Raw genomic sequence first — 14,324 nt, 5'->3', positions numbered from 1 at the left:
GAACAGTAGGCTACAACACCTATAAAATATAGGCCTATGTATTCATATTAGATTCATAGGAGGCAATGGCTTTGAGGGGAGATAATTTAGATCATATTCCAAATTGTATTTTGATAACATTTGGGGACATTGGAGTTTGGATTAGGGCTCACTATACTATTTTCTTTCTCCCAATACTACAGAGCAGCTTAAGACACTAAAATAATCATAAAATAAAAATAGATGCAATTATCAGAGGGGAAGATGTGGTTCAGTTACCATGGGTTACATGGTATTGTCAGGAACTATACAGAGGACAGATGCATCATACAATTATAGTGAAGTGACTTGGCGAGAACATAATCTGTTATACATATTTTTTCGAATTATATTAAATTTACAAATGTTGTATTTTATATTTTGTCATTATTTTTCTCTAGAGTGTTTTGAGACATTGTGAAATGCACTTTAAATCAAATATGACTTGACTTTAGTAAAAAGACATTTTTACAGCTATTTTCACAACATAATAATGTCAAGTAATGTTTCCATTATTATATATCTGATTAAACATTTCAATTTATACCAAAATCATTGCCTTTTTATGAATAATTATTTTACCAATATTGCTGAAAAATAGATTACTCCCATGTTTGAGAGCTACTTGACTACAGAAATACCATTCTCATGAATTAAAGCAAGTATTTTGGCATGAATATGAAAAGCATTCACAAACAAAATATCATGGATATCCTCTCGTACAATACACAACATCGCTTATTCATTCAATTGTGTTCCATTAATTAGAAATGTGTGTAGTGGCAAGACTAAAACTAGACTAACATTTCTATGTGAATTCCTTCATTTATCAAGACATGCCTATTTAAAAGAATCACAGCATAAATGTATCGATGACGATCAGTGAGATAATAAAGCTATTATAACATTGCGCACGGACTTACGCACGGCATAAAATAAGTTAATGATTTTACAATAAAATATAATTTTAAATAAACAAATCAAGAATGCAATACTTCAATTAATCATAACCTACAATTAATTGGGCAAGATTCTAATCGTGGATTTGACCAGGGATTGAGTCGCATTCCATGGCTCCGGCTGAAGTAAATGGCGTTATGGTATCCAGTGAAATTTCCCCGTCACACTGGAATTGGACGATGGCTGGCAGCAACGTGTTCTTGTGATTGCGAGATGCGTTTGAGATAAGAGAAACTTTGTCGGACAGTGGGGTTGTGTCCTCTCCCACGTTTGGGATTGCGTGAGGATGCTGTGTAGCCATCAAGACTTGTGCGTCTTTTTGGAGCGTTGTGTCGTGGTGATAAGAGACCAATTCATTGCTGAAATTAACAGCCTCCACTGTATTGCTTGAGCAAATTTTATTGCAGCCCAGAATAGTTGTAAAGGCTTTTCTGAAATCCGCGTTAAATGCGTAAATGACAGGGTTTAACGAAGAGTTGGCCCAACCAAACCAAACGAAAATTGTAAACGTGGTGTCGCTTACGCACGGAGGGTCACAGAAAGGTACCATGCAGTTTAGGACAAAAAAAGGCAGCCAGCAAAACACAAAAACTCCCATGATAATGGAGAGGGTCTTTAGCACTTTTGTTTCCTTTTTAAAAGCAGTTTTTAATGCGTTTTCGTGCGTGCAAACGTTTGGGTGCTGGTTATTTTGCGCTTGCTCGGCGGCTCTCTCCAAGGAGGATATCCGCCGTATCTGCGTTTGCGCAATACGGTAAATCCTCGTGTAAGTGGCAACCATGATAACCACTGGGATATAGAAACTGATCAGTGATGAGGAAATAGCATAGGTCTTGTTCAAGTTTGCTATGCAATTCTCAGAGTGGTTGCTAAAGTTTCCCGCTGACGTCTCCTCGTCGGCCATGTGCCAGTTCAGTTGGACAGGTATGAAGGAGATGAGAATTGACAGCGTCCACGCCACTCCAATCATGATAAATGCAACTCTGTGGGTCATTTTCCGTTCATATCTAAAAGGACTAGCTATAGCCCAGTATCTGTCCACGCTTATGATACACAGATTAAGAATAGATGCCGTCGAGCACATTATGTCAAAAGCTATCCAGATGCCACAAAATCTACCAAACAGCCAGGTGCCAGTCACCTCAGATATTGCCTCCCATGGCATCACGAGGACGGCAACGAAGAGGTCAGACACCGCCAGAGAAATCACGAAAAAGTTGGTTACCTTGGACCGGAGGTGCCTGAACTTAACTACGGCAGCGCACACGAGCATGTTCCCCAGCAGTGTCGACACAATGAGGAGAAACAAAATGCATCCAATTAGCGCGCGCACGCCATTCCCGCCAGTCTCCTCGTCTGTGCCGTCCGATTCCGAACGAACTTGAGTTTCATTTCCAGTATAGTTTTCCATTTGCACTTTTCTGTCTTTGGGTAGAAACGCTTCGATTTCACATTGAACCACGTATTTGTTCACTGTCTTTATTTTCATATAGCGGACAGCTTCCAAACCCGGATCCATTCAAATGGACTAAAGGAGGCTACAGAAAACGTCCAAAACTATCGGTTGCTTCCCTCTCTCGTGATAGGCTATGACTCATAGCAGGTGAGACAATTGAAAAGTCTTAACGTATCCTTGGAACGTCACAACTCTGACGTCACCCCATTAAAGTTGAAATGTAAAGGGGGTTGGGTATGGGTAAGGGGTATGGACATCTCAAGGATGACACTTTAACCGTGAGACAAAATTAGCACCAGTGGTCAACTCATCCAGTAAATTGGCAGACATATCTGTAGCCTACAACAGGTTTCCCAAACATTTCATGCAATTCTACATAATTTTACATATTAGCAGAATCTCTTTTAATACTACACAAATTATCAAAATTACAGGCTAAGAATGGACAGAGAGATAGGCCAATTCATCTTATCATATTTCTCCAATGCCAAATCAGTGTGTCATGTTTGAAACAAAACTGTCCCTGTTTGCAAATAATCACATTTGAGAAGTCATTAGGAGTCTGAGCATGGTACATTCAAAAGTTAGGCCTACCTTTTCACCCCAGACAGAGTAGGCCTACCAATGAAAAAAAAGTTAGCTTTAACTGCTAGCTAGTCTTCTTCTGTGGCTTAACCCAACGAGAGAAGGTTACACATGTTCCCTAAAAGCTGTCTGGGTTTTAACATCTTCTATTGTACAAAAAGTGAATAGCTTAATCAACTGATAGTGACAGAATTAGATTACTTTCCAAGCAAAGTCAATGTATTTGTCTCCTCGGATATAGAAGGTTGTAGCTCAGCCTCTGAATTTCAAAGAAACAAACTAATTATATCCCCATGCATCTGAGTCACATCTTTCCCGGGTATTTTACAGCTTGTTTCTAGCATAAAGCATCGCGGGCAAAGGTGCTGTTAAAGATCACTTTATATAATCAGAACTCTATATCTGATAAGGTGCTGGTGTCTTCTTCTTTTTAAGTCCATAACCATGTGTGTGAGGTGTATACTTTTGTTTCAAAGTAGATGTGTTTAAGACTACCAAGAAACCCTGTGTGAACCTGATTTAGCCCACTGCAGTAAAGGTTAAATAGGAAGAAATAGTCTCCAACACAAATCCCTCTTGTGGTTAGTAACGTCTAATTAAAATGAAGATGGTTGAAATTAATTATTCTTACTCATATTTGCCTACTTTCAGCACCATGAGCTGTCCATTTGATTGTGCTGTGTCTTTTTTATTTTACTAGGTAAGTCAGTTAAGAACAAATTGTTATTTTCAATGACAGCTTAGGAACAGTTGGTTAACTGCCTTGTTCAGGGGCAGAACAACAGATCTTTTACTTGTCAGCTCGGGGATTTGATCTTGCAACCTTTCAGTTACTAGAACAACACTCTAACCACTAGGCTACCTTCCGCCCAAGTTTCAGCACCACAATGCAATCTGGTTTATTATGAGGTCAATAACTCTGATAAATGCATGATGGGCAAGAAAGATCAAATCAAATCAAAATGTATTGGTCACATGCACATATTTAGCAGATGCTATTGTGGGTGTAGCGAAATGCTTGTTCCTAGCTCCAACGGTGCAGTAGTATCGAACAATACACAAACATCTAAAAGTAAAAGGGGATTAAGAAATATATAAATATTAGGACAGAATTGTTTTTAATATAACATATTGTTTTTAATAAAATCAATTATTGTAGTAGCAAGTTATCAAAGTGAACCTCCGGGTCCTCCTTCTCATCTTCGTACTCTCCTTCTCAAACTTAACAGAACAGTACATTTTTTGCACTAGGCATAATCAAAAAAACATTCGGAAGAAGCCTCCTGAAATGCCACTTAAGGCTTACACAGCACAGCTATTGGTTAGGCAGCACACAACTGTTTTTGATCAGCAAAAGCAGGGCAGGACGGGGCTCAGGGTTGGAATATTTTATTTACACCATCTGAGCAGCTATCTTAGTTATATAACTGTGCTTCTCTGAGCATGCACTTCATAGCCTATAGGCCAGGGGTGGGCAACTCCAGTCCTCGAGGGCCTGATTGGTTTCGCACTTTTTCTCCATCCCTAGCAAATACAGCTGATTTAATCAAATTGCATTCTAAACTGAAGATCATGATTAGGTGATTATTGTAGTCAGGACTGGAATTGCCCAGACCTTCTATAGGTTATGGATCATTTGATTGAGACCACATTAAATATGCCGCCATTCACATCGACGGGGCTGTAGTGGAGCGGGTCGAGAGCTTCAAGTTCCTCGGTGTCCATATCACTAAGGAACTATTATGATCCAAAAAAAACAACAGTTGTGAAGAAAAAAGTATACAGCTGCACCATTGAGGGCATCTTGACTGGACTCATGACTGACAATTTTTAGGGCCTTCCTCTGACACGGCCTGGTATAGAGGTCCTGGATGGCAGGGAGTTCGGCCCCAGTGGTGTACTGGCTTCACCGCTTGGCAACTGCTCGGCATCCGACCGCAAGCCGCTACAGAGGGTAGTGTGTACGGCCCAGTACACCACTGGGGCCGAACTCCCTGCCATCCAGGACCTCTATACCAGGCCGTGTCAGAGGAAGGCCCTAAAAATGGTCAAAGTCTCCAGCCACACAAGTCATAAACTGTTCTCTCTGCTACGGGATGGCAAACGGTACCGGAGCGCCAAGTCTGGGACCAAAAGGCACCTGAATAGCTTCTACTGCCAAACCATAGACTGCTGAACAGCTAATCAAATGTCTACGCAGACTATTGACATTGACATTGGTGCAGCTGTAGAACCTTTTGAGGATCTGAGGACCCATGCCAAATCTTTTCAGTCTCCTGAGGGGGAGTAGGTTTAGTCGTGCCCTCTTCACGACTGTCTTGGTGTGCTTGGACCATGTTAGTTTGTTGGTGATGTGGACAACAAGGAACTTGAAGCTCTCAACCTGCTCCACTACAACCCGTCGATGAGAATGGGGGCGTGCTCGGTCCTCTTTTTCTTTTAAAACTAGGTTACATTTCCCCCAACGCTAGCAGACACGACAAAACCTCATGTGGCTAGCAAGAGACAACAACAGTGATGTCAATCATGTCAATGTTTAGCCAACATATACAGTACCAGTCAAAAGTTTGGACACACTTACTCATTCAAGGGCTTTTCTTTATTTTTACTATTTTCGACATTGTATAATAATAGTGACAACATCAAAACTATGAAATAACACACATGGAATCATGTAGAATCCAAAACAGTGTTAAACAAATAAAAATATATTTTAAATTTGAGATTCTTCAATGTAGCCACCCTTTACCTTGATGACAGCTTTGCACACTCCTGGCATTCTCTCAACCAGCTTCATGAGGTAGGCACCTGGAATGCATTTCAATGAACAGGTGTGCCTTGTTAAAAGTTAATTTGTAGAATATCTTTCCTTCTTAATGTATTTGAGCCAATCAGTTGTGTTGTGACAAGGTAGGGGTGGTATACAAAAGCTAACCCTATGTGGTAAAAGACCAAGTCCATATTATGGCAAGACCAGCTCAAATAAGCAAAGAGAAATGACAGTCTATCATTACTTTAAGACTTGAAGGTCAGCCAATGCAAAACCTTTCAAGAACTTTGAAAGTTTCTTCAAGTGCAGTCGCAAAAACCATCAAGCGCTGTGATGAAACTGGCTCTCATGAGGACCGCCACAGAAAAAGAAGACCCAGAGTTAATTATGCTGCAGAGGATAAGTTTATTAGAGTTACCAGCCTCAAATTGCAGCCCAAATAAATGCATCACAGAGTTCAAGTAACAGACACATCTCAACATCAACTGTTCAGAGGAGACTGCTTGACTCTGGTCTTCATGGTCAAATTGCTGCAAAGAAACGACTACAGAAGGACACCAATAATAATAAGAGACTTGCTTGGGACAAGAAACACGAGCAATGGACATTAGACTGGTGGAAATCTGTCCTTTGGTCTGATGAGTCCAAATGTAAGATTTTTGGATTCCAACCGCCCTGTCTTGGTGAGACGCAGAATAGGTGAACGGATGATCTCCGCATGTGTGGTTCCCACCGTGAAGCATGGAGGAGGAGGTATGATGGTGTGGGGATGCTTTTCTGGTGACACTGTCTGTGATTTATTTAGAATTCAAGGCACACTTAACCAGCATGGCTACCACTTCATGCTGCAACGATACGCCATCCCATCTGATTTCCGTTTAGTGGGACTATCACACTTCCAGTCTGTGTACGGGCTATTTGACCAAGAAGGAGAGTAATGGAGTGCTTCATCAAATGACCTGTCCTCCACAATCACCTGACCTAAACCCAATTGAGATAAGTTGGACCACAGAGTGAAGGAAAAGCAGTCAACAAGTGCTCAGCATATGTGGGAACGCATTCAAGACTGTTGGAAAAGCATTCCAGGTGAAGCTGGTTGAGATAATGCAAAGACTGTGCAAAGCTGTCATCAAGGCAAAGGGTGGCTACTTTGAAGAATATAAAATATATTTTCATTTGTTTAACACTATTTTTTTGGTTACTTCATGATTCCATATGTGTTATTTCATAGTTTTGATGTCTTCACTATTATTCTACAATGTAGAAAACAGTAAAAATAAAGAAAAACTATTGAATGACTAGGTGTGTCCAAACTTTTGACTGGTACTTTAGGCCTAGAGAAGAACATTATACTAGCTTAAGTTATTGGACATTAATGCTCTGGACAGTAGCCTAATAAGAAAAATATTTGCCTATATAACGTGTGAAACATTTTCAAGCAGGTAGAGAACCTAAATGGAAGGTTCTTTTTGGAGAAAAAGAAAGTTTCTTTTTGGAGAAGTTCAAGGGGTTAAAATGGCCCCTTGTTTTAAATGTGCCTGTGAAAGATTTTTTAGATTGTTGTCCTATATATAGAATGTATATGAATAAGCATAACCTACAGTGCATTTTGAAAGTATTCTGTCCTGTTGACTTTTACCACCTTTTTGTTACGCTACAACCATATTCTTAAATTGATTAAACCCCCCCCCCCCCCCCCCCCCCCCATCAATCCACACACATTACCCCATAATGACAAGGCAAAAAAAAGGTCTCTGCAGAGATGTTTGATTGGGTTCAAGTCTGGGCTCTGGCTGGGCCACTCAAGGACATTCAGAGACTTATCCCGAAGCCACTCCTGCATTGTCTTGGCTGTGTGCTTAGAGTTGTTGTCCTGTTGGAAGGTGAACCTTCACCCCAGTCTGAGGTCCTGAGCTCTCTGAAGTAGATTTTCATCAAAGACCTCTCTGTACCTTGCTCCTTTCATCTTAACCTCGATCCTGACTATTCTACCAGTCCCTGCTGCTGAAAAACATCCCAACAGCATGATACTGCCACCACCATGCTTCACTGTAGGGATGGTGCCTGGTTTCCTCCAGACGTGACGCTTGGCATTCAGGCCAAAGAGTACAATTCTTTTTTTATTTTATTTAACCAGGTAGGCCAGTTGAGAACAAGTTCTCATTTATAACTGCGACCTGGCAAAGATAAAGGAAAGCAGTTAGACAAAAACAACAACACAGAGTTACACATGGGATAAACAAATGTACAGTCAATAACACAGTAGAAAAATATATGTACAGTGTGTGAAAATGTAGTAAGATTAGGGAGGTAAGGCAATAAATAGGCTATAGAGGCAAAATAATTTCAATTTAGCATTAACACTGGAGTGATAGATGTGCAGATGATGATGTGCAAGTAGAGATACTGGGGTGCAAAATAGTGTCGTGTCTTTGGCTATGCCGGATTAAGTGATATGACATGCTATTCTATAAAATAATTTCTCTGTAATTAATATTACCTGACTAAGTTAATCAGGTAAATGTAATTAACTAGAAAGTCGGGGCACCACAACTCTTAAATACCTAGTAATCTTTTACATCAGTAGCAGTCAATATTTAATCCTCACCTTATTCAGTCTCATTTGAAAGTTGTAAATTCTTGGTTATCTTCACAAACCCTGGCTAACCAGTTGAATCAGCAATACAAAATTTGGTTTAATTATTTATTTACTAAATACCTAAATAATCACACAGAATTGCATCTACACAGAATGGATCATACATTGATTACAAATTATGTCATAAAGGAAAACGTCCCTAGCAGACGGAACAGATATGACGGCTGGTTACACAAAGAAAGAGGGTTGGGTTTTGAATTAAAGAGCGGGAAGACTGAGTAACAAAGGGAGAAGCTATGCTATCGTAAATACAGAATCATATGCATTCTAAATAACCGCCCATTTGGAAAAGAAAAATGTAAGGAATATTTACTCTGAGCTGCGCTTCAATAGGTTGGTCGTAGATGGAAGGCCGGGTTGCCCAGCAGGGATCTCTTGTCATCTGAAGAATGTCTCTGGTGGTAAACTGGGTACATTGTAGTATCGTTGTGTGTGTTAGAATGGATACGTCGTCCGTCCTTTCCTAGCCCTCGTTTACAGTGGCTGCTGCTAACTCAACGGCTAGGAGGTATCACTTCTGGATTGTATAAGAGTTCAAAGTTCATACCAAGTTGCCATACTTTTAAGCTTGTGCTATATTCTGGCTGGTATAGTCGAAATTCATCCTTTCGGAATTCATCCTTTCGAAATTCATCCATCGATCGTCACCTTCACATTGAACACGATGCTAATTTTGTTAGGTTATTATCTGAGCCCTTTTAATGTAGGACCGTCGTCCTCACGTCCTCGGAACATAAAGTTGGATTTTCGTCAACGGGCTTATATCGGGGTGAAGAGAAGGGCGTGTTTCATAGTTTACAACCAATGTCTGTTCACTTGGGCGGGGCCTCTGAGTGAGCAGAGTTTCTCTATGACAAACCGTTCTCTAATTTAAGAAGCTAAAATTACATTTAATCTTTTCACAAATAGTTTCATATTTAAACATTTAAATTGCACAACAATTCCATGTGAATCTGATAACTAGAATGTGTCGACTTTCCAAGATACAGTTTATGTCATCCTGTCATTAGTAGTAATGTCTCAGACAACAACTGATATGAGATCATATTCATTAAGTACCAACGCATATTTTCAACTGGTTGGATTACCGAAATATGGTTCCGTTTCCCACCTTTTGATGTTACCAGACTCTCTATGTTACAACATTTTACAAGACTCAACTCTATAAAGTAGAGAGAGAGAAAAGGGGAAAGGTATTTATGGGGGTCATGAACCTTCCCCAACAGGCCAACGTCATGACAATAGCAAAAACAAAAAATAATAAAATATGGGGATGAGGTAGTTTGGTGTGCTATTTACAGATGGGCTGTGTACAGGTACAGTGATCGGTAAGCTGCTCTGACAGCTGATGCTTAAAGTTATAGAGGGAGATATAAGTCTACATCTTCAGTGATTATAGCAATTCGTTCCAGTCATTGGCAGCAGAGAACTGGAAGGAAAGGCGGTCAGAGTAGGTGTTGGCTTTGGGGATGACCAGTGAAATATACCTGCTGGAGCACATGCTACGGGTGGGTGCTTCTATGGTGACCAGTGAGCTGAGATAAGGCGGGGCTTTACCTAGCAAAGATTTATAGATGATCTGGAGCCAGTGGGTTTGGCGACGAATATGTGCGAGGGCCAGCCAATGGGAGCATACAGGTCACAGTGGTGGGTAGTATATGGGGCTTTGGTGACAAAATGGATGGCACTGTGATAGACTACATCCAATTTGCTGAGTAGAGTGTTGGAGGCTATTTTGTAAATGACATCGCCGAAGTCAAGGATCGGTAGGATAGTCAGTTTTACGGGGATATGTTTGGCAGCATGAGTGAAGGAGGCTTTGTTGCGAAATAGGAAGCTGATTCTAGATTTAATTTTGGATTGGAGATGCTTAATGTGAGTCTGGAAGGAGAGTTTACAGTCTAACCAGACACTTAGGTATTTGTAGTTGTCCACATATTGTAAGTCAGAAACGTCCAGAGTAGTGATGCTAGTCGGGCTGGCGGATGCGGGCAGCAATCGGTTGAAGAGCATGCATTTAGTTTTACTAGAATATAAAAGTAGTTGGAGGCCACGGAAGGAGTGTTGTATGGCATTGAAGCTTGTTTGGAGGTTTGTTAACACAGTGTCCAAAGAAGGGCCAGATGTATACAGAATGGTGTAGTCTGCGTAGAGGTCGATCAGAGAATCACCAGCAGCAAGAGCAATATCATTGATATATACAGAGAAAAACCTCGGCCCGAGAATTGAACCCTGTGGCACCCCCATAGAGACTGCAAGAGGTCCGGAGAACAGGCCCCGCCGATTTGACACACTGAACTCTATCTGAGAAGTAGTTGGTGAACCAGGTGATCCAGTCATTTGAGAAACCAAGGCTATTGAGTCTGCCGATTAAGAATGCGGTGATTGACAGAGTCGAAAGCCTTGGCCAGGTCGATGAAGATGGCTGCACATTTCTGTCTTTTATCGATGGCGGTTATGATATCGTTTCGGACCTTGAGCGTTGCTGAGGTACACCCATGACCAGCTCGGAAACCAGATTGCATAGTGAAGAAGGTACGGTGGGATTCGAAATGGTCGGTAATCTGTTTGTTAACTTGGCTTTCGAAGACCTTAGAAAGGCAGGGCAGATATAGGTTTATAGCAGTTTGGGTCTAGAGTGGCTCCCCCTTTGAAGAGGGGGATGACCGGGGCAGCTTTCCAATCTTTGGGGATCTCAGGCGATACGAAAGAAAGGTTGAACAGGCTAGTAATAGGGGTTGCAACAATTTCAGCGGATAATTTTAGAAAGAGGGGGTCCAGATTGTCTAGACCAGCTGATTTGTAGGGATCCAGATTTTGCAGCTCGTTCAGAACATCAGCTATCTGGATTTGGGTGAAGGAGAAGCGCGGGAGGGGGGGCGTAGGCAAGTTGCTGCGGGGGGTGCAGAGCTGTTGGCCGGGGTATGGGTAGCCAGGTGGAAAGCATGGCCAGCCTTAGGAAAATGCTTATTGAAATTTTCGATTATCGTACATTTATCGGTGATGACAGTGTTTCCTAGCCTCAGTGCAGTGGGCAGCTGGGAGGACGCGCTCTTATTCTCCATGGACTTTACAGTGTCCCCAAACTTTTTGGAATTAGTGCTACAGGATGCAAATTTCTCTTTGAAAAAGCTAGCCTTAGCTTTCCTAACTGACTGTGTATATTGGTTCCTGACTTCCCTGAAAAGTTGCATATCGCGGGGGCTATTCGATGCTAATGCAGTACGCCACAGGATGTTTTTGTGCTGGTCAAGGCCAGTCAAGTCTGGGGTGAAGCAAGGGCTATATCTGTTCTTAGTTCTACATTTTTTGAATGGGGCATGCTTATTTAAGATGGTGAGGAAAACACTTTTAAAAAGCAACCAGGCATCCTCTACTGACGGGATGAGGTAAACATCCTTCCAGGATACCCGGGCCAGGTCGATTAGAAAGGCCTGCTCGTTTAAGTGTTTTAGGGAGCATTTGACAGTGATGAGGGGTGGTCGTTTGACCGCAGACCCATTACGAATGCAGGCAATGAGGCAGTGATCGCTGAGATCATGGTTGAAGACAGCAGAGGTGTATTTAGAGGGCAAGTTGGTCAGGATGATATCTTTGAGGGTGCCCATGGTTACGGATTTGGGGTTGTACCTGGTAGGTTCTTGATCATTTGTTTGAGATTGAGGGCCTAGCTTAGATTGTAGGACGGCCGGGGTGTTAAGCATATCCCAGTTTAGGTCACCTAACAGTACGAACTCTGAAGATAGATGGGGGGCAATCAATTCACATATGGTGTCCAGGGCACAGCTGGGGGCTGAGGGGGGTCTATAGCAAGCGGCAACAGTGAGAGACATATTTCTGGAAAGGTGGATTTTTAAAAGTAGAAGCTCGAATTGTTTGGGCACAGACCTGGATAGTATGACAGAACTCTGCATGCTATCTCTTCGGTAGATTGCAACACCGCCCCCTTTGGCAGTTCTATCTTGTCGGAAGATGTTGTAATTGGGGATGGAAATGTCAGAATTTTTGGTGGCCTTCCTAAGCCAGGAATCTTGGTTTCATCAGACCAGAGAATCGTGTTTCTCATGGTCTGAGAGTCTTTAGGTGCCTTTTGGCAAACTCCAAGCACACTGTCATGTGTCTTTTACTGAGGAGTGGCTTCCGTCTGGGGCCCTCTACCATAAAGGCCTGATTGGTGTAGTGCTGCAGAGATGGTTGTCCTTCTGGAAGGTTCTCCCATCTCCACAGAGGAATTCTGGAGCTCTGTTAGAGTGGGCATCATGTTTTTGGTCAACTCCCTGACCAAGGCCCTTCTCCCCTGATTGCTCAGTTTGGTCAGGTGGCCAGCTCTAGGAAGTCTTGGTGGTTCCAAACTTCTTCCATTTAATAATGACAGCCACTGTGTTTTTGGGGACCTTCAATGCTGCAGACATTTTTTGGTACCCTTACGCAGATCTGTTCCTCGACACAAGCCTGTCTCGGAGCTCTACGAACCTTTCCTTTGACCTCATGGCTTGGTTTTTGCTCTGACATGCACTGTCAACTGTGGGACCTTTTATATAGACAGGTGTGTGTCTTTCCAAATCATGTCCAGTCAATTGAATTTACCACAGGTGGATTCCAATCAAGCTGTAGAAACATCTCAATGATGATCAATGGAAACAGGATGCACCTGAGCTCAATTTCGAGTCTCATAGCAAAGGGTCTGAATACTTACGTAAATAAGGTATTTCTGTTTTTTATATTTTATACATTTGCAAAAATGTCTAAACCTGTTTTCACTTTGTCATTTTGTGGTATTGTGTGTAGATTGATTAGGAAAAATGTTCATTTAATCCATTTTAAAATAACGCTGTAACGTAAGAAAATGTGGAAGAAGTCAAGAGGTCTGAATACTGATTCAACAACTGAGACATAAACTGAACAAGTTCCACAGACGTGACAAACAGAAATGGAATGTGTCCCTGAACAAAGGGGGAGTCAAAATCAAAAGTAACAGTCAGTATCTGGTGTGGCCACCAGCTGCATTAAGTACTGCAGTGCATCTCCTCCTCATGGACTGCACCAAATTGGCCAGTTCTTGCTGTGAGATGTTACTCCACTCTTCCACCAAGGCACCTGCAAGTTCCCGGAAATTTCTCGGGGGAATGGCTCTAGTCCACACCCTCCGATCCAACAGGTCCCAGACGTGCTCAATGGGATTGAGATCCGGGCTCTTCGCTGGTCATGGCAGAACACTGACATTCCTGTCCTGCAGGAAATCACACACAGAACAGGCAGTATGGCTGGTGGCATTATCATGCTGGAGGGTCATGTCAGGATGAGCCTGCAGGAGGGATACCACATGAGGCAGGAGGATGTCTTGAGATTGCCTGCAATGACAACAAGCTCAGTCCAATGATGCTGTGACACATCACCCCAGACCATGACGAACCCTCCACCTCCAAATTGATACCGCTCCAGAGTACAGGCCTCGGTGTAACGCTCATTCCTTCGACGATAAATGCGAATCCGACCATCACCCCTCGTGAGACAAAACCACGACTTGTCAGTGAAGAGAACTTTTTGCCAGCCCTGTCTGGTCCAGCAAGGGTGGGTTTGTGCTGTCTGGTGAGGACCTGCCTTACAACCTACAAGCCCTCAGTCCAGCCTCTCTCAGCCTATTGCGGACAGTCTGAGGACTGATGGAGGGATTGTACGTTCCTGGTGTAACTCGGGCAGTTGTTGTTGACATCCTGTACCTGTCCCGCAGGTGTGATGTTCGGATATACCGATCCTGTGCAGGTGTTGTTACACGTGGTCTGCCACTGCGAGGAAGATCAGCTGTCCGTCCTGCCTCTCTGTAGCGCTGTCTTAGGCGTCTCACAGTACGAATATCGCAATTTATTGCGCTGGCC

The 14,324-nt window shown here is 42.4% G+C and overlaps 1 protein-coding gene across 1 annotated transcript; it reads right to left on the bottom strand.

Moving 5' to 3' along the window:
• Window positions 1–1,051: 1,051 nt before the first annotated feature.
• Window positions 1,052–2,389, bottom strand: LOC120017987 (D(1C) dopamine receptor). Its single transcript, XM_038960947.1, has one exon. The coding sequence runs from the start codon at window positions 2,387–2,389 to the stop codon at window positions 1,052–1,054; it is 1,338 nt and encodes a 445-aa protein (XP_038816875.1).
• Between the last annotated feature and the right edge of the window lie 11,935 nt (window positions 2,390–14,324).

This window comes from Salvelinus namaycush, chromosome 22 (assembly GCF_016432855.1).
Source record: "Salvelinus namaycush isolate Seneca chromosome 22, SaNama_1.0, whole genome shotgun sequence".
NCBI classification, from domain to species: Eukaryota; Metazoa; Chordata; class Actinopteri; order Salmoniformes; family Salmonidae; genus Salvelinus; species Salvelinus namaycush.
The sequence above is the reverse complement of the archived record's forward strand: the minus strand, read 5'-3'. Positions and strand labels throughout refer to the sequence as shown.

Coding starts and splice junctions, on each gene's coding strand:
- LOC120017987 (XM_038960947.1), bottom strand. CDS start 2,389: ATGGAAAACTATACTGGAAATGAAACTCAAGTTCGTTCGGAATCGGAC.